This window comes from Squalius cephalus (genome assembly GCF_949319135.1).
Source record: "Squalius cephalus genome assembly, chromosome: 17".
Taxonomy (NCBI): domain Eukaryota; kingdom Metazoa; phylum Chordata; class Actinopteri; order Cypriniformes; family Leuciscidae; genus Squalius; species Squalius cephalus.
The window spans coordinates 6,989,586-7,011,789 of NC_137138.1; the positions used below are offsets into that span (position 1 = coordinate 6,989,586).

Genomic DNA, 22,204 nt, shown 5'->3' on the forward strand with positions numbered 1-22,204 from the left:
TATTTTGACTATTAGGAATTAGTTGCTAAAGTAATGTTAGACAGCATATAAGATTTTTTTTTTTTTTTTTTAAACCTCTAACCCTAAAGCTCAGTGTTTTTCATGTGTGTTCCGTGTTTGTGTGAGGATGCAGGTATTCGCTGTTGCATCTCACACGCGTGACCTCTCGCGCCTCATCCTCCCACTGCTGCGTCACGCTGGAGGAGGGCGAGATCTTTAAATATGGAACAAGACTCAAGACGAGCGCTGAGAACCGCGACGCGACGCGGGCAGGTTTACGCGCAACGTGGAGTGTTTTCCGACGGGACAGAGAGAGTTCGTGAGCCTGTTGCGTTATGACTGCTGGGGTGGCTGAATGTATCGTAGTTAGCAGAAGCAGCAGTGAAATATCTCTGGCTCCAGATAAAACAGAAGCGAGTCTCTGAATGTGTTCCTGCTTTTACGCATCCAGACACGCTGAACTTGGAGCGAATTTGCACTTGCGCGTATTTTGAAAGTGTTTGTGAAGCCCGGACGCACTTTTAACTCAGCGTGAGGGGAAGAAACAGGGTCTCTGGCAGAAGAGAACCCGCACAATACAGCCAACATGAGCGACAAAAACAAGTGAGTACTTTTATTTGCGTGTAATCTTCCTCAGAGAGTTTCAGTCGAGAGCAGTTCTGTTTCCATGGTTGGGTCGAGTGTAACAGCCCTCCCACACTGGATCTGTCCTGCTTCTTCAACAAAAAGTAAAGGTGCAACAGTATATCCTCCAGGACAGAGGAATAGAGCTGCGGTTAGGGCTCGAATTTCAGGGACGGAGGTGATTATCCATCAAAGACATTAAACTGGGCATATGCATGTTTGACAGCTCATGAACATCCTAAATGTTCAAACAGCATCATAGTGTTAGTTTCATGCACTCCTATTGGTTCTAAGGTCCTTTTAAGCTGTTGTTAAATTAGCATCAGTGGTTCCATGAAGAACCTTTCACATCCATAGAACCTTTTCATCGCACAAAAGGTTCTTTATAGTGGAAAAAAAATAATTTTTTAGAATGTTCTTCACTCTAAGACAAAGAAAAATATGGTTCTTTTTTCAACTGTTCACTGTAAGGTTCCTTTAAATGCTTGAAAAGAGTAGTTTATTTTTAACAGTGTATGAGAATCTTTCGAGTTTTTTCAGAGAACTTCTTATCTTTCAGTTCTTTAGAAACCATCTGTGAACTGGTGCTTCGAAAACTGTCCTAGATTATCAACAACTGAAAGTGTCCGTTTAATTCCCTCAGAGAACCTTCTTAGGTTCCACAATCACTTTTTATTCCCTACGTCTTTAGAAAAACAGCCCTGAAATCAATACGCTTGATCTGAAGAACAAGAACCTAATGGAACATCGAGAACTTTTTGGCCATCTGAAAAATTAACTTTTAAATATAAAGGTTTAAAAGAGGGGTTTCATATCAAGCAATGCCATAGAGGAAACACTAGGAAACATTCTAGTGAATAGCTCTTAAAATAAAAATAAGAATTCATGGTGTGAAGAACATTTTAATAATCTAAAGAACCGTTTGTGCAATTGAAAGATTCCATGGATGGTAAAGGTTGTTCATGGAAGCAAGTGTTTAACTTTGCCGAACCCAAGAACCATTGAAGAGCCTTCATGTTTTATCTGAATGAAATCTCTCATGGGGTTTCCAGAGGCCATTAACAGGGGGTTCCACCGGCAACACATGATGTATGATGTAGTTCATCCTGTTCATTCTAACGTTACTGCCAAGTCGCGCTGCTTTAAGTCGCCCTCTTTACAGGTTCCCTGAAGCCGCGGCTTGAACTGTCAGAGTAATCTTTTTCCAAGAAGCTCCTGTCAAAACCAATTAGGTCCTTAGCGTCCAGGAGCAATGCGTGTGTCGCTTAGCCTGCCTGAATCTGGTGGCTGGATATGATGCAAGCTCCAAACGGGATTTGATCTCTTTTTAGTTCTGTGCAACTTGTGCTGTCATAAAAAAAGAGCCAGCTGCCTGCAGGGATCACATTTTTTTGCCCAATAGGGCTCTTCAGATGGAGTGGATAGATCATGTGGTGTCTGGTTTCTTATGCAGTGCTAAAGACATTATGATTTTTACACTTAAATAAGCACTAACTCGCTGATTGCTGGGAAATTAACACTTACAGAGAGTACTGTGATTGTTAGTATGCCATATCCATATAGTGTGGTATTTAAACGCAGTATAACCATGGTATCATGCTCACAAAAATTGTAATACCATGGTAGTTTGATGTATACCTTAACTTACAAGTACTTAAAAATATGTTTTTTGGACATCTAGTACCATTGCGACCAAAATAGTACCAGGTTTTTTAAAGTACCTTTGAGTACTATGGTGTATTTTAAAGTACTATAGTAATACCATTTGATGCATATACCATGGTATTGATGTGGTACTCAAACAAAATCATGGTATTATTATGGAACATGAAAACAAAAACTGTTACTTTGAATAATACCATGGTATAACCATGTATAAAAAGCAGTGTAAACATTTTAATATTATTTATATACTATTTTAGTATTTATTAATAATGTTTTCATTTTAAATGTATTGTAATTTTATGTGCTTTTGTATTTTTATTTTTTTTTGTAATTTAGCTTTTGTATTTAAACTTTAGTTCCTAGTACTTAAACGCATTTATTTCAGTTAGTTGCCAAGGCTGTAGTTATATTTTGCTATACAATGGGCGGGGCTGTTGAATGCTTGATTCTGATTGGTTGAGGAACGTTCTAAGGTGTGCAGTTATTTTCAGGGAAACGCACAGCTTCAGTAGTTCAGGCAGGTCTTTATCAGTTATTTCAAAGATCCTTACAGCCGACAACAGCAAAAGAACCAAAACCCACAACGACACTGATCAAGCAAATAGATCTAGTCAACTAGCCTGGCTAACGTCAGACCTCTTCTCATTGAGACGTGGTCTGGGAACCACATGTTCATTTTCTTGTATTTGAGGCGTGGTTTACGAATGCCCAGAGCCGTTTATTGGGCGCTATACGAATGTCTATCAAATGCGCCTGTACGTAGCTCCTAGCCAATCGTTTCAATTATACCAGATGACGTATGTAGAGCGACAGAAATTCGACGAGGAAGAAGACGAAATAAACTTGCGTTCTAAACTACTAAGAACACTATCTAAGGCTGCATCGAAAGGTAACTTCGCGTCTGCTGCCATGTTGGATCCATAGATATAAACAAACTGCTTCGGTGTGTCGCATAGACGTCGTCATCGTCTTGCTGCTCCCTCCCCGTTCTGTGATTGGTTCCCTTTTTGAGGGGAAAATCTGGTCCATGGTGTCCAGGCTGCCTAGCAGCGTGAATAAAATCGTGCTGCGCTCAAGGCAGAATGGGGAAACCCAGGCTACTAGTCAACAATAAAAATGACAAATTATTCCCATGTTTTTGCCACAAAATGACATTTTATGTACGGAAAGCACATTCTCACTTTCTCCCGCTCAAACGCACACATAATGTATGGACTCTTAAACTGGTGAGTTTATCAGTAAAATAGTTAGCAACTTAAAAGCTCCATGACGTCTCTCACTAGCAAGGTAATAACGGTGCTGTTCTTGAAGCTGATAAACTTGCAGTTTCATTATTAGTAGAGGCGTCTCTGCCGAATACTAAGAGACGCACAGACTCAGGTAATTCACACACTTAATCTCTCTCTGTCTCTCTAATAACTGGATTAATAACTGATGTAGCTCATCCCGTTCAGTCACGCTGCTTTAAGTCGCCCCTTTTTACAGGTTTACAAAATCATTGATGACACCATGGTATTTGAATCTGTCTTTCAGAATCTAAAGCTGTCAAATGATCCCACCACACCTGAAAGAAGTAAGCTAGCAGGGATTTCATAGTGTGTGATTTTTCCTGATTTCTAACCTGAACTCACACAGGCTTATCTGTGTACGACAGCACTGAATAAGTGCGACAGTTGTTGTACACCTGTTGAGCTGTACGTGACGGCTCTTTCCCTTCCTCTGACTGTCTGCAAGTACCCAGACATCACTCCGAACATCTTCCTGGTGCTTTGTCCGTCTCACCTGCACAGGTATTGTGAACGGAAGTTTCACAAGGGGGAAATGCAGTCACAGTGGAATGTCCTTGGTAGACTCTGCCCTCAGAAATGCTCGCCTTGACTCTTCTATCTCTTTTTTTCTCCTTGAGAGTGAGGTCATCTCTCGCCTGTGAATGACGGACAGAAGTGGCCCTGAGCCGCTGGGTTTCTATAGCGATACGCTGTGTGTTCTGAAATAGAAGGATTTATGTATCAGGAGCGCAGCGCTGATTTCATATGTGAACTTGAGGTTCTGGAGTTTGACGCAGAGCTGCTAGATTTACAGGCATTTGGTGAAAGGTGTGTGTGTGTGTGTGTGTGTGTATATGCACACACACTATATATTTTTTTAGAGTTTTGGTAATACCATAGTTTTAAAATACACTATATTGTGTATATGCACACACACACACACACATATTTCTAGCCAAATAAAAAATAAATAAATTGATAACTATGATAAATTATATGTGACCCTGGATCACAAGTCGTACAGGTATATTTGTGGCAATAGCCAACAATACATTGTATGGGCCAAAAATATCGATTTTTCTTTTATGCCAAAAATCATGAGGATATTAAGTAAAGATCATGTTCCATGAAGATATTTTGTAAATTTCCTACTGTAAATATAGAAAACATTTATTTTTGTGAGTGAATGCAGCATAATCATGAACACAAATGGACAACTTTAAAGGAGATTTTCTCAATGTTTCTATTTTTTTGCACCCTCAGATTCCAGATTTTAAAATAGTTGTATTTCGGCCAAATATTGTCCTATCATAACAAACCACACATCAATGGAAAGCTTATTTATTCAGCCTTGATGTATAAATCTCAATTTAAAAAAATTGACCCGTGTGACTGGTTTTGTGGTACATGGTCACATAAAAATAAGAATATATATATATATATATATATATTTATTTATTTATTAATTAATTACTTAATATTACATGTTTCATGGCAATAATAACAAATAATGATAGATTTGTAACAGAAGCATTACCATTGGGATCTGTGGAGATGTTCCTTAATTTTTTTTTGACCAGTTCAACCAATCAATTCCTATTAAAATCAAGTCTAATTTTTTTCTCATTTAATATCCTGTTTCGCTTGGAAATAACAATATGTTGCGATTGCTGTTTCATGTTGACTTTAAATCAATGACTGGTCATTCTGACTCCTGATTGTCTCAGCTTGATGTCTTGGATTAGTTCCTGTCCTATAAATCACCCCGGTGTTTCTCCTCTTTGCCAGTTAAAGATGTCATACGATTAGGGATCTTGTCCTGAGATCTTGTTCTTGTCCTGTGGGATCCTGCGGTCTCTTCCAGACATGTGTTTTAGGCGTTTGGAAGTTCATATCACTGTTTGACTGCTGTGGTCACTGTGTGTTTAGGCTTGTCTCACAAATATTCACTGACTGATGTCTAAGTGACAAGTGCTGAAGTGTGTGGAATTCCTCGGTTATTCCAGAGTTTCTGTGCAAGGTGACTAAAATATTGCAAAAGCATTTTATTGTTTCATTTATCTGTTAGATCAGGGAATGTCACTCTTTTATGACCCCTTTATAAATGCTTGAAATTCTCTGTAATTTGCTGTATAATCTTCAGTAGCACTGTATAATCATTCATAACATTAACATACATTATTTCATTATGCTAAACAAGTGTTGACCTAGTTTCTAAATTAACTTTGCCATCATGCCAATGTGTGACAGAGAGAGATTTATGTCGGTTTATTAATGTTTTATAAGGTTCTTTACAAGGCATAATTAATACATTATTTATAAAGGCTTTTTACCCTCTGGTGCTCTTCAGTCATTTTTGATAAAAAATTCTATGTTGTGGATTTATTTAGAATTTTTTTTACTTCATCGAAACTTGGTAAAGTTTTTGGCACTTGCTATGTGAACACAAAAGGATCATGGACATGATTCGAAAAGGTTAAATTGTCCTGAAAAAAATAGTCAAACTTGTATTTTTTGACGGCCGCTTTGGAAACGTACGGGAAGCGGATTTCAATTAGTGGAAACGTTTGGTACTGCACCCAAACAAAATCTTACTGAAATCATAAATAAGAGATATCTATAAGAGATATCAACCTCAAATTTGGAGCACAACTTGTTTACATTTTTGGCTTTGATTTTCCATAGTTTTACAGTAAAACATGTTTTGGAAAATTTAAAATTAAATTAAAAAAAATAGTGTTTTTGAGCTTTTTTTTTTTTTGTGATAATAAACTTCTATAAAGTTTTTTTACTTAATTTTTTTTTTTCACTTGTGCAATAATCTGCCAAGTGTCGTCTTTAAAAAGCAACCAAACTGAAGTATGTGTTTCAAGGCTTTCAAGATTTATGACAGTTTAAGTTGGAAATTTAAGTAAAGTGTTTCTTTTAAAATGAAAAGGAAAAAAAAAAATCCTCAATTTTTATTTCTAAATAAAAAATTCAATATGTTTTATATGTACCTAAAACAAATGACTTCTAAAAGGAAATGACTTGTTTCTTGCTATAGAACACTGTTTATTAGTTTAATTCGACAACTTTGTAATCATTTGTTTATGATCGGACTATACCACTGTGTTGTGTAAGTTGTTGAAGCAAGGGTTAATTCCTAGATCCTTACATCCTGATCCCGTCTGTCAGTGTGCAGGAGATGTAGATAGAAAGAGGAACAGAAAGAGAGAGAAAATACAATGGAGAGAACATAATATGAGGAAGAGACAGAAGACAGAAAAAGTTCTGTAGAAAACAAAGGAAGCCTTGTACTTAAAGGAAAGAAAGGCTGGATGACATTGACTGACAGGAAGAGAGATTACACATGGAATGAGGAAAAGAGGTGTAGATGACAGAAGATGGAGAGGACAGGCTCAACACACCCTGGTCTCCTGAACAGGTGTAAAGTGTAGATGTATTTCATTCTGTGAGGGGTCTGCAAACTACTTTTTTTAGGGAAGTGAAGCTTACCAAAGTTCTCCTTATTTCAGTTGCTGCTGTTATTTCAGGAACTCACAGACGTCCTGGGACGCCGGCTTAGACCAGCATGAATGTCTCTGTTAGTCCAGGCTGGTTTATGGTGGTTTGTGCTCGTCATCTATAGTCACATCAAGAGAGAAGAGGACGTTTGATTGATAAAGTGACCAATCACAGTGTTTTATTCTTGTGACACTTTACGATATGTACCACTTTTTCAGCGGCGTTGGTTCTGGAACTATTTTTTCTGTTCATTTTTCCCATAGGGATTCTACAATCCCATGAAGCATTGCAAACAGCATAAAAATGATGGAGAAATGTAAAACTTTATATATAATGCAAATATTTAATAATTTTAGGTAGATCGACTCAATTACATGTGCTTCATGGGAGTGGACGGAGCTAAGAAGATCTTTTTTGACATTTTGACTCTGATTGGTGGAATTGTACAGCATCAATGTAGTTTTTCACCGCAAATTCCACTGATTATTTTAAATGAAGTCGAAATAATGTAGGCTGATGACTTCAACAAAAGCAAATACCATTGATTAACAACCTCATAGCTCACAGTAGGGCTGTCTTTAAAACTTTATAAGTTACCATTAAAAATCAGTTTCCCTATGGACAGAATTAATAGAGTTTTTACTTCTGGATTCCAACTGTTGCACTCTGTATGCTTTCATTTGTTAACTACATTAATAAACATGAACTATTAATAAAAAATACGTATAAAATCTTAAATGTTAATTTTAACATTCAATTCATTGTTAAAATCAAAGGTTGTGCCTGTTAATATTATTTCATATGAGCTAACAATAAACTAACAATGAACAGCTGTATTTTAGTGTTAACAAAGATTAATAAATAATGTAACAAATTAAAAAATCTGTCCTAAGTAATAAATGCTAAATATTCACACACACACACACACACACACACACACACACACACACACACACACACACACACACACACACACACACACACACACACACACACACACACACACACACACACACACATATATATACTTGCTACTTAGCGTCTCAAACAAAACAAAGATTTGATGACATTAATCTGGTCATCTTTGGCAAATCCAGTGAGTAATTCTTCCTCAAAAGTGTTCATTTTATCAGCCCAGTGCTTTATAAACATGCTTTTGTTTCCAGACAGACAGGTGTCTCGTGTATGCATTTTAAAATGTTATTTACTCCAGTGATCAAAGCTGAATTTACAGCCTCATTCCTCCAGTCTTCAGTGTCACATGATCCTTTAGAAATCATTATAATATGCTGATGTGCTGCTCAAGAAACATCGGTCTGCACTTGTTTGATTAATTTAGGATGATATTATTGATTGTAAAGATCAGGTCTGGGTCTGGCCACCAAGAGAGTCTCAGGTGCTGTTTTGGTCTTTCTCCTCTTCTCTTTCTCCTGTCAGCCGGAATGATTAACTGGCTCTAGCTGCTCAGGATTTAAAGAAATCTACACCATTCGGCCTGACCGTCACACCATCTGTTACTCCAAATGCCTCAAACAGACGCTGTACTAAACTCTAGCTTAACACGCTGGCTGAGCTAAACTAACTGCTGAGAACTTATATGGCCAATCAATGGCTGCCGGGAATGACATAGTATTATCCCTCAACCGCATGACTTCATGTTTAATTTGCAGCTTAAAGGGATTGTTGTTCACCCAAAATGAAAATTCTGTCATTTACGGGCACTGATTTCAGACCTGTTTGACTTTTGTCTTCTGTGGAACCAAGTTCAAAAGTTTAAGGGCGATTCGATTTTTTTAATGTTTCTGAAAGAAGTCTCTTCTGCTCACCAAGGTTGCATTTATTTGATAAAAAATACAGTAAAACAGTAATATTGTGAAATATTTGTACAATTTAAAAGAACTGTTTTGTATTTGAATATATTTTAAAATGTCATTTATTCCTGTGATCAAAGCTGAAGAGCTGCGAAAGAGACGCTTTACCCCAGGCGTCTTTCTGTGCGCGTGCGCTTAAACACACAAATACACACAAAAATATGTCAAGATGTCCGTCTTGGCGAGTTTTCACTTAAATGCAATCGGTTACTACCCTGGTAATCCAGAGTTCTCGTGAGAGCACAAGTTGAATTTGCTCAGCGAGTTTACTCTGGTGTCGAGTAATGATGCTCATTAAATATGCCCTTGTATCCGAGCTGCACCAATCACATCGGGTTATCTGATATAGGCGGGCCAGAGGCGAGCTAAACAGATGATGACGTCGAAGTCATTAGTAAACATTGCAAGATGGCTATGGATGAACACCAGTTGTTTGAAACGGCTTTGGCCGCTACAATGAACGAGTTAGACGTGGATTTTTCTCTAAAACAGGAACAGAAGACGACGCTCGAATCGTTCCTTTGTAAGAAGGGCGTTTTTGCTGTTTTGCTGACCGGATACGGCAAGAGTCTAATCTACCAGTTAGCGTCGCTGGTAGCTAAGCGTATGGAGCTTATTGTTGTGATTGGTCGTAGTGTTATCCAGTTGTGTGCAGTGAGATTTTCAAATGCATGCTTGGTGCCGCCCCTCGAGCTGGCCGATTTTCATTAGTCGACGCCAGACCATTAATCTTTCAGATTTAGGTCTGGATTTCCAGGCTAATCGGTTACATCAACAGTTGGGAAAGTAACCGAATGCTTGTCAGTATATTAGATCTGTGCATTTGGTCTTAAAGTGACAGCAGCCTAATAAACCTGTTTGTGTCATCTAATGTTAAAGGTGCTCTAAGTGATGTTGGGTGACGTCACTTCTTGTTGACGTTCGAAGTATTGTCAAACAAAACGGAGGCTAGCTCGACCCTCCCTCCTCCTCATCCGTGCACTAACCCCCCAAACCACACCCCCAAATCCTTCTTGTCGGTTATTGGCTGGAACAGTTTGTTATGTTTCGTGGTGCGGGTTAACCCAGTTTGTTTTTGTTGCCGTTTGTGGAGCCTGGGCTGTCTACAGAGACCGCGTTTTTTTACAGTGTGTTCAGGGGACAGGCGGCTAGCGGATAGTGAGGAGATGTTTGCTGTGTGTGACAAAATGTTTTGGCCTTAAATATGTGTGACATCGCTTAGAGCAGCTTTAATCAAACAACAACCACAAAACCGAGAGAATCATTCACTGCTCTTCACTGAACAACTTTAGTAACTTTAATGAGAATTAATGTATACGGTGAAGAAGACTATACAGAGTTTTATTACATTTGATTACTTAATTCAATTTCTGTATAGTAGGCTAAACTGTTTATTTCATTTGTTTTTGAACCCATTGTTTGGTTGGGGGTCATTTTGGGGTTGTTATGAATGCATTGTCAGGGGCCCCGGACAAAGTTTTGCTTGGGGCCCCCAGAAGTCTGTCATTCCTCCAGTCTTCAGTGTCATGTGATCCTTCAGGAATCATTCTAATGTGCTGATTTGCTGCTTAAGAAACATTCCTGATTATCAATGTTGGAAACACATTTTTCCTAAGAATTCTTTGATAAATAGAAAGGTCAAAAGAACAGCATTTATTTGAAATAGAAGCCTTTTGTAACATTATAAATGTATTTACTGTCCCTTTTGATCAATTTAATATGTGAACCTCATCAACAGATTCAGTCAAATGATTAATTTGAATTGACCTCAGTGGCTCGGTGATTTCTCAAGATGTTTATATTTTTCTCTGCGGGTCATGATCTGGTCTCATGTTAAGTGCTAAAAGCTAAATATAAATGCTGGGCTAATGCGTAGTTGCATATCTGGCAAACAATCCTGTTACTTTTGAAATGACTTGTTTTGCTTGGATCATAAAGTTAATTGCATACAACAAAAACCAAATTGGCAAGTAGTTTAGACCGGATTAAACCGAAACAAAGTGCCGTTCCCACAGAAGCCGTTACATTTGAGGAATTAGAGCATATGAGAAGGATTTAAAGATCAGAAGGTCTTATTAAAAGCTCTGTTGAAATCCCACTTACACAATGATGTTGCTATTCTTTCGTTCTTTCACTCTTTCTTTTCTTACGTGGCTGTGAGAGTTGCTACGAGAGCCAAACTGTGCTTGTTGTTGTGTATTTAGTGTAGTATCTAAATTTACAACTCAGCCTAATAGACATGTCACAACTCAAGTTTACCTCAAGGACTATATTCAATGACTGTCTCAATCACCTAATAAACCACTTACCCACCCTCAGGTGTCAGATTCAACATGACCTTTGACCCCAGGAAGCATTTGTATGTTATAGACAACACCTTGTTGGCTGTTTGATTGATCGCCTCTGTAAACACGTCAGGTTCTGAGATCACGTGTGAAATTGGCTGGAGATAATGTTCTTCGTCGCTATCAGTGTGGTTTATGAATGTGTCATTTGTCCCACCCTCTGAATAGGTACACATGGTACTAGGGCTGCTGGGAGCTCGTGCGTCAGTCAGTTACACACCTTTATTGCTTGTATTTACTTTAGCTTCATGACATTCCTCTGCCCGGGTCTCATGATTTTCCTCATGATCATAAACCGTAATAAACAAATCCATCGGTGTGTTTGATCAGTCTCTCCATAGGTAACAGATTTTGTGGTTGTAGTTTGTAGTTTTGTCATATTTCTCCCCCAAACACCCAAGCATTTTCATAAAGAGCATAAGCATTTTTTTTTTATTTGTGACAATTAAGCACATTTATATATTTTACATCATCAAAATGCATTGAGATGTTTTAGATCATTAAAGTCGTCATTTTTCATTATTCTGAATGTGATTCTCAAATCACAAATTTTAAGATTTTATCAGCATAAAACGATACAATAAATATTATTATTAATATTTATTATTTTGTATTATAAATATAACCATACAATGAATATTATATAGATAAAGGTTCAATTGAGTATCAAATCATCATATTAGAATGATTTCTGAAGGATCATGTGACACTGAAGACTGGAGTAATGATGCTGAAAATCCAGCTTTGCATCACAGGAATACATTAATTTTTAAAGCATATTAAAATAGAAAACCATTATTTTAAATTGTAATAATATTGTGCAAAATTACATTTTTTTTCCCCCTGTATTTTTGATCAAATAAATGCAGGCTTGATGAGCATAAGAGACTTCTTTCAAAAACATTAAAAATAGTAATGTTGCCAAACTTTTGACCTGTACTGTATGCATACAGTTATGCTATATTAGTTATGCTAGTTATGCTATTAAAATTTATTTATTTTACAGATTTTTTTTCAAAAAATTGCATAAGCATAAATTAAAGGCAATACGATTAATATTAACTAAATATATTTCTATATTAATAATAATAATCATTTGTGTGTGTGTGTGTGTGTGTGTGTGTGTGTGTGTGTGTGTGTGTGTGTGTATATATATATATATATACATGTATAAATATATACACACACACACACACACACACACACACTTCTGTGTTTGTGTATATATATGTATATGTGTGTATATATATATATATATATATATATATATATACATACACACACACACACACACACACACACACACACACACAAATGATTATTATTATTAATATAGAAATATATTTAGTTAATATTAATCGTATTGCCTTTAATTTATGCTTATGCAATTTTTTGAAAAAAAATCTGTAAAATAAATACATTTTAATAGCATAACTAGCATAACTAATATAGCATAACTGTATGCATTGTACCACTTGATCAACATCTGTTAAATACATCTTGCGCTCTATTTCCCGCTTGTGTTCCACTAGGGATGAATAAACTTTATTTAGTTTGAAATGCAGAGAGTTGATGCGCTGCCAGAAATCCGATTGTCAAATGCTGATCCATCAGTTATGTCCATGTGGCAGTGTGGCTTCCTCAGGGTGTGTGAGGGGTTATGATAAACACAGAGATTACAGTACATCCAGCTCATGTTTAACGTATATTAATCACAAGATAACATAGCTCATCTAACCAGGTTACATGACCACCTGGGCTTTGCTCGTCATTCTGAAGAACACAGGAAATGAAGTAAAGAGTGACCGGAGGGATAAATACTGTGAAATCTTCACTTCACTTCAATCATGGATAATACATGCTTCAATGAAACGATTGTATAACAGAGTGTAAGAAATGAAGAGATATACATGCATAAAGAAGACAGAGACCAGCTGTGAATCTAAATAACCTCATGGATAAAAGTGTCAGAGAGAAACTAAAATAACGGAATAGGAAGTGAGAATATGTATTAAAGTAAACAGTTGTTCTTCTCGCTAGTTGTTTCTGAAGTAAAAACCTTGTCCAGCCTATATGATATACATTACTGTTCAAATGTTTGGAGTTAGTCATTTTTTTAAGTGCCCCATTATGCTATTTTAAACGTTACTAATTTTGTTTTGGCGGCCTCCAACAATAGGTTTACCTGCGTTCAAGGTAAAAAAAATAAAATGAAAAAAACCCACTAATTTTCTCACAATATGCATTGTAGCATCAGCTCTTTTTTCACAATGTCTAAAACGACTCGATAAAGGATTCAGTCTCTCTAAACCCCTTCTTTCTGAGAGCCTACTCTGCTCTGATTGGTCAGATGGTCCAGTCTGTTGTGATTGGTCTACTCTGCTCTGATTGGTCAGACAGCCCAGTTTGTTTTTGATTGGTCTACTCTGCTCTGATTGGTCAGATGGTGCAGTCTGTTGTGATTGGTTTACTCTGCTCTGATTGGTCAGATGGCCCAGTCTGTTGTGATTGGTTTACTCTGCTCTGATTGGTTTACTCTGCTCTGATTGGTTAGATGGTGCAGTCTGTTGTGATTAGTTTACTCTGCTCTGATTGGTCAGATGGTCCAATCTGTCGTGATTGGTTTACTCTGCTCTGATTGGTTTACTCTGCTCTGATTGGTCAGATGGCCCAGTCTGTTGTGATTGGTTTACTCTGCTCTGATTGGTCAGATGGCCCAGTCTGTTGTGATTGGTCTACTCTGCTCTGATTGGTTAGATGGTCCAATCTGTTGTGATTGGTTTACTCTGCTCTGATTGGCCAGATGGCCCAGTCTGTTGTGATTGGTTTACTCTGCTCTGATTGGTTTACTCTGCTCTGATTGGTTAGATGGTGCAGTCTGTTGTGATTAGTTTACTCTGCTCTGATTGGTCAGATGGTCCAATCTGTCGTGATTGGTTTACTCTGCTCTGATTGGTTTACTCTGCTCTGATTGGTCAGATGGCCCAGTCTGTTGTGATTGGTTTACTCTGCTCTGATTGGTCTACTCTGCTCTGATTGGTCAGATGGTCCAATCTGTTGTGATTGGTTTACTCTGCTCTGATTGGTTAGATGGCGCAGTCTGTTGTGATTGGTTTACTCTGCTCTGATTGGTCAGATGGCCCAGTCTGTTGTGATTGGTTTACTCTGCTCTGATTGGTCAGATGGCCCAGTCTGTTGTGATTGGTCTACTCTGCTCTGATTGGTCAGATGGCCCAGTCTGTTGTGATTGGTTTACTCTGCTCTGATTGGTTTACTCTGCTCTGATTGGTCAGATGGCCCAGTCTGTTGTGATTGGTTTACTCTGCTCTGATTGGTCTACTCTGCTCTGATTGGTCTACTCTGCTCTGATTGGTCAGATGGTCTAATCTGTTGTGATTGGTTTACTCTGCTCTGATTGGTCAGATGGCGCAGTCTGTTGTGATTGGTTTACTCTGCTCTGATTGGTTTACCTCTGCTCTGATTGGTCAGATGGTCCAATCTGTTGTGATTTGGTCTACTTTGCTCTGATTGGTCAGATGGCGCAGTCTGTTGTGATTGGTTTACCGCTTACAGAGCGTGTTGGAAACTAAACGGCCATAACCATATCTGAATTTCAGCTCCAAAGGCTTCCTCATCACTTTGTACACAGTTATAAGAACGATGGTGTCAGCGTTGAAAAGCAACAGTTTTCATACAAGCATGCCAAATTTTTCACCTCCACACAAGGATATTATGGGTGGTTGCCAGGGCTATGCTATATTGTTGCTAAATTATGTTGAGTTCTATGTGGTTTCTTATTGTTTCAAGTCTTAAGAGTTCACCCTCAAGTCATCCAATGCATCCAATCCTCAGTGAAAGACATGTGATGACTTGAATCACAACCAGACTGGTTCAGGTTTACACACCTGATAAACAAGTAAAGGTAAAAGGGAAAGGTTAAAACACAAGTGAGTGAACTCCTTCAGAAGAAACACTGTTCTGAGAAACGTGCGCGTGCAGCGCGAGATTTAACATGTTTTTACTCTTTCTTGACATAGTCTGGGTTATAGTTTCTTTGTATTTGACTTTCCCTCTCTATGGTTTTTCTTTTACAGAATGGAGGATGAAGCCATAGTGGACAGGGGAGCGTCTTACATCAAAAACGTGTGTGACGAGGAGGTTGAGGGTACGAAACATGCGCACGCACACACACACACACACACACACACACACACACACACACACACACACACACGCACTTAAATATATTGTGTGATATACGATCTCCTTTGTGACGACTGTAGATCCCTAAGACTCTTACGTACTGTGGATTGAGTTTCACGCTCACTTTCACTCACTCCAGTCTCACTCTCTGTTGAGGGCCAGCTGTGTTTTTTTTTGATTTTTTTTATTCTTGCATTGGTTGTAATTTGTGTTTAAGGGCAGGAGAGGATTATGAGTGATGCAGATGTAACAAACCAAAGCTCTACACGTGAAGATGTTTACTATCTTAATACACACACACACACACACACACACACACACACACACACACACACACACACACACACACACAGAATCTGTTTCCACACTGGAACTGACTAAATGGGCGTCACTGTAGCGCACTATATTTCAGTGCAAAACCCTTTGTCTTATTCACATATGCCACCTATATATATTTATATAAATAAATAAATAAATAAATATATATATATATAAAATACAAATACTGTGTGTGTGTGTGTATATATATATATATATTAGGGCTGTCAAACGATTAATCGCGATTAATCGCATCCAAAATAAAAGTTTGTGTTTACATAATTTCTGTCTGTGTACGGAGTATAATTATTTTCTATATATAAATACACACACATGCATATATATATATTTAAGAAAATGTGTCATTTATATATAAAATATTTATATATAATATAAATTATATATAATATAAATATATATACACAGTATATACATGCAAATATTTCTTAAATATATACATGCATGTGTGTGTATTTATATATAGAAAATAATTATACACCGTACACAGACATGTATTATGTAAAAACAAACTTTTATTTTGGATGCGATTAATCGCGATTAATCGTTTGACAGCCCTAATATATATATATATATATATATATATATATAATGTATGCAAATATATGCATTTTTGTTATATATATATATATATATATATATATATATATATATATATATATATATATATATATATATATATTTGTATTGTATATATTTTTTAAAACTATAAAAATTATAGTTTTTTACAACACAAAAAATTTTGATAGCAGAAATGTTATACGTATATATTCATGAAATGTGAAGGAATAAAATATTTTGTTTGACATCCTTTAAAAAAGTAATTAATTTATATATATATATAATTATAATTTATACAATATTATATTAATCATATATATATATATATATATGTGTGTGTGTGTATGTTTTATTATATTATAGTATTAGTTATATATTTTATTAATAAAATATTTAAAAAAAATATTCTAGTATTAAAATAAATTATTGTCATGTCTCTTTCCATGCAAATGTTGCTCATCTTAGAATCATTTTAATGTGTTTAATGAGTGGAATACTGACACTGTGGGCCATATTCAAATTTGCAGCCCCAGTTTTGTCCATGTTTGCAGCTTATAAATAATTGACTTGGCACAGTTCACTCTGAGTGAATTCCCCTTTCAGTTGTGGAATGTATAAAGTATTACAGGTTTAGACATCTAAAAATATCTTCACATCAAAAGCAGATCAAACACACATTCGCAAACATGAGCATTTCACACACTCATGCGCTTTCTATATTTGTTTCTCTCTCTCTGTCTCTCATCATCCCTGAACTTTGGACTTTCACATGATGGACACACACACACACACACACACACACACACACACACACACACTAGTGCTATCAGATAACGTCTGGTGGACGTATTTGTTTAAAGTCAAACCTGAAATGAATGAAGGATGACTAAAGCATGATTGATGGATGACTAAATTGATGAGCAATTAGTCCTTATATTGTTCTGTGAGTGTGTGTTCGTCTAAGCCTGTGTGCTTTCTGTTTTTACATCCACATCCTGGAGATGTTTTACCATTTCCTGCCTGATCAGCTGTACAGGAAGTTGTTGCCATTTATCTATAATCTAGCAAGTGTGAGATACGAGTCAGTTTTTCCCTCAGAAAAAAACACAAATGCATGCCAACACAGAAACAGACTGATAATTCCTTCTTACACATGTTCCTGGTCTCATTGTGAATGATTCATCAGTACCTGTTCTTCCAAAGAAAAGAAATGTTGTAAAAATTTAACTCTGAAATGACTTTTTTTCTGAGCTTATGTCAGAAAGTGAATTACAATGCAATACTATTGGTCGTCATCACACCAGTTTTGTTTGACTATTTTACAGTATTTATTAATAGTTTGAATTAGCTTTTATTTAATTTTTTTTGGTAATTTGATGTGCTTTGTAATTTTTAATAGTTTTAGTTGATTAGTTTTTAATATTATACATTTTTTATAAGAATTATATTAATATTATTTGTAATATGAATTATATTAATAATATTTCCATTTAGCTTTAAGTTGAACTTGAGCATTGGAAATGACCAACTCTCATTGAAAATAAATGTCTTATACGGTTGCTTTTTTTGCTTTAATACTGTAAAAAGTCTCAACTCAACTCTTCCATGTTGAAATCCATATTACAAAATTCCGCAGATTTTCTCCCAAAGTTTTTGGCTTCCATTAAATCGATTATACATTGGCAGGATAATCATTGACAGCAGCAGGCATACATATTAAACACAGAAAAAACGCTGTGTTTACTAAAGCAATGACATCATTATTCTTTATCTGGTTATCTGTTCATCTATTTTTAGGCTTTAATTTATAACCTGTCGCTCTGTTATGTATATATCTGTGTATCTGTAAGAGTGTATGTGTGTGTTTGTTGGTAATCCTGTAATCTTACCATGCCTTGTGCCTGTGTGTAGGTCATCACACAGTCTACATTGGCGTTCATGTGCCTAAGAGTTACCGTCGCCGCCGGCGACACAGACGACGATCCAATCACAAAGAGAGGAGGGAACGTGTGACGGAAAACGTGAGCGACAAATCGGACACAGACAATGCAGATGATCCCTCCTCCAGCATCCTCAAACCACTCAGTAAGTGACACGGCCCTCAAATGAAGAGAAACTGCCCAACTGCTCCTGTATCTCTGCACTATTGATATGATCAAAATAGTATGTAGACAAAGACTTTAGATATACTAAGACTGTACTGATATTACTAAGAATGGGAGAAAGTGCAATGCGCAATATGGCAGAATAAAGTCCCGCTTGCGTCACAGCAGCTGTTAGAAGCTCTGGTTGCTTTAGAAACTTCGGCTGCATCCGAAATCACATACTTCCCTACTATATATATACAGTGCTATGCATAAGTTTAGACACCCATGCTAAAGTTGACTAAAAAGAGGAATAAAAAAATCATCTTTTGGAAATTGAAATGAATGCCTTAATTGAAAAAATTAGGAAAAATCCAACCTTTAAGGACACCAATTTCCTAGAGATTGGCATGGGGTACTTTCCATAAGATCATCTCTCAATGCAAATCAAACCAGCTATTAGGCTAACTGAAATAAAACCATGCCAATCTCTAGGTATGGTGAAGGCTATGTGATGATGTGGGGCTATTTTAATTCCAGAGGCCAAGGGAACTTTATCAGGATGCATAGTATCCTGGATCCATGAAGTAACTGGCCTTTAAAAATAAAAATCTGCCTGCCTCTATGGGAATTTAACATAGGGGTGTCCAAACTTATGCACCCTGTATTTTAAGGAAGAACATTTATTTATTTACGATACATTATTCATTCACAAAGAAAATTGGTGTCCTTAAAGGTTGGATTTTTCCTAATTTTTTTAATTAAGGCATTAAGTTCAATTTCCAAAAGATGATTTTTTATTCCTCTTTTTAGTCAACTTTAGTATGGGTGTCTAAACTTATGCATAGAACTGTATATATACACACAGTATGTGACAAAAGAAGTATGTCTGAATTCACAGTACTCAAAAAAAGAGTAGGCAAAAAATACCCAGATGACCTACTACTATCGGCAAAATAATAATAATGATAATTCATTACATTTATATAGCGCTTTACATGGAAGGAGGGAATCTCCTCAACCATCACCAATGTGCAGCATCCACCTAGATGATGCGACGGCAGCCATTTTGTGCCAGAACGCCCACCACACACCAGCTTACTGGTGGAGAGGAGACAGAGTGATGAAGCCAATTGTGTATATATATATATATATATATATATATATACTATGGCCATGATGCACAGAGGCCACTGGGCAAATTTGGCCAGGATGCCGGCGAATGGCGCATGGCGAATGTAGTACATCCAGATTATATTCATACAACACACATTCATACTATATAGACATACTATTTGATAATTACGTATTTAAAATAAGCACCCACTCAAGAGAGTATGCGATTTCGGACGCAGCCAGTCAGTGTTCTGAGACGCGCACTTCTGACTGTAAAAATTGTGGGGTTTTTTGTCATGATTTGTGCATTTAGAAAACAAAATTTATGAGACTGTTGTTGTCAGGTTTCATTGGTGATTTCAAAAATGAAATGTATTCATAAACTTGGTGAACAGCTTTGGAGAATCTGATATTTCCTCATTATGAGAGACAGCAGCTGTACTTGAATGAGTGAAATAGCTGCCCGAGGGGTGTTTCAAAGACGGCCGCAGAGTGAAATGACTCGCCCTAAAGGGACTTTGTTGCTGGTATGGGGTTTGTAAAAATGTTTTTCCTTTTTAAGTGTGTATTTAATTTGTTTCACCAGTGAAAGTTAGGCAGAAATGTCACATGACTAGTATACAATGACTTAAATTTTGAACTATTCCTGACACAGTGCTATTATTCGCAAGACTTGGATTGTAGTCTTATTGACTATAATTATATTTTTATAGTATCTTTTGGGGATTTTGGCAGTATAGTCACCATTTTTCTTGCAAGGAAAAGAGCAGCTCAGACATCTCCTTTCATGTTTTCATTAAACCAATACACATTTCTACAAGTATGTCTTAGAAGAAAACCTATTATCCCAGAGCACTTCTTGATGTTCTGGAGAATCAGAGAGCGATGGAGAGAGAGAACGAGATAAAGCGGTCCTTACAGCCTCAGTTAAAGGTCTTTGTGTGTGCTAATCTCTCCTTATCAGTGGCATGGCTGAAAAGGCAAAGCATCAAGCTAAACAAGTGCACAGTCACCTTTATCTGCGCTTATCTTCTGTGAACCCATTCTACCTCTCCATCGCTCCTTCGACTGTAGATCGTGTGAGACCGCAGAAATCACACGTTTCACACAGTCATTACTTACAGTAAGTCACTGGGTTAAACTAACAAACACATTTCTCGCACAAATAGTTTGTACGGCTTCTCATGGCCTGGATTTGTGGCTGGATTTAGCATTAGTGGTCAGCTGATTGCAACAATACCGCTAGTTTCAGTGTTGAGGATATGCTAGCTAGTGTATAATGGGTAATTCTAGCCACTTGTGGTAAGAGGTGTTAACTTTTAGCTCAGGTTAGGAGGCATTGAGTTAAGCGTGGGCCGAAGGGATGTTCTTCCCCTCTCTCTGTTACGTACACCATGGCCTTATTTACTCCGGAGGGGCTGTTTCAGGCCACTGAGGGAGGACTACAATCCTCCAGCTTTGACTAGTTTAGCTTAGATTAGCTTAGCATGCTCCAAATGTGCTAAACTGCACAGAGAAAGAAAGGCAGTGCTAAAAAGCCTTCGATATGTTTAAGCAGGGTTCACCAATCTCGGTCCTGGAGGGCCGCTGTCCTGCAGAGTCTCCAACACACCTGTTTGAAAGTTTCTAGTATGCCTAGTGAGACCTTGATTAGCTGGTTCAGGTGTGTTTAATTGGGGTTGGAGCTAAACTCTGCAGGACAGCGGCCCTCCAGGACCGAGATTGGTGAACCCTGTGTTTAAGGATAAAATCTGGTATCGGTTATCTTGCATTTTTCTACTTTGATACAGTTGTAATTGCATATTATATTATCAGCATAACTAATTGAGTGATTATTCTGAACCTCAGTATTCGGTTTGTCTCGTTTGATTCAATGACGGCAGAACTGGAACTGATATGAACAAAATCTGATGATCATGTTCTCTAGCAAGATTTGAGATGATGCAAAGAGCATATTTTCATCACATCTGACCACCAGATAAACAAACATGTGACTCTGGATCACAAAACCAGTCACAAGTCGCACGGGTATATTTGTGGCAATAGCCAACAATACATTGTATGGGTCAAAATTATAGATTTTTCTTTTATGACAAAAATCATGAGGATATTAAAGGAGAACTCCGGTCAATTTTAACATTGAGCTCATTTTTTTGTACATTTGGAGTGCTGTCAATACAGAGAACAACGACAAAAATCGGTGTTGCCTACACAGAGTTATTCTATTTTTAAAATTTGCACCCTGTTGACTTCAATGGGGCAAGTACTAAACCTGCTTTTAGCCTCTTAACATCCTTGATGTGTCATTACAAGTGCACAGAAAATGTGAGTGATTCCTTCTGAGTGAACACGAGTGAGTCTGACTGCAGTAGATGTGAAAGATATGTATAAAAATGATGTTATTTAAGCCAGCGCAAATACCTTTGTTTACATCCTGTTTTTCGGTTGAAGTCCAAAGTAGTCGATTGCCGAGTTCACGCGCGTGATCATAGGTATTAAACCTATGCGTGTGAACTCTGCAATCGACTACTTTGGACTTCAACCGAAAAACAGGATGTAAACACAGGTATTTGCGCTGGCTTAAATAACATCATTTTTATACATTTCTTTCACATCTACTGCAG

General features: G+C 37.1%; 1 protein-coding gene across 4 annotated transcripts in view; it reads left to right on the forward strand.

Moving 5' to 3' along the window:
• Positions 1-115: 115 nt before the first annotated feature.
• slc4a4b (solute carrier family 4 member 4b) overlaps positions 116-22,204 on the forward strand; it is a 58,234-nt gene continuing 36,145 nt past the window's right edge. For 2 of the 4 annotated variants that reach the window (XM_079847932.1, XM_079847933.1), the window contains exons 1-3: positions 200-603; positions 15,375-15,445; positions 18,292-18,465. In XM_079847932.1, coding sequence (XP_079704058.1) covers positions 587-603; positions 15,375-15,445; positions 18,292-18,465 — 262 coding nt within the window. In that variant the 5' untranslated portion in view covers positions 200-586. Of the gene's footprint in view, positions 604-15,374; positions 15,446-18,291; positions 18,466-22,204 lie in introns of all 4 variants that reach the window. The other 2 variants (XM_079847934.1, XM_079847931.1) reach the window with 2 other exon arrangements.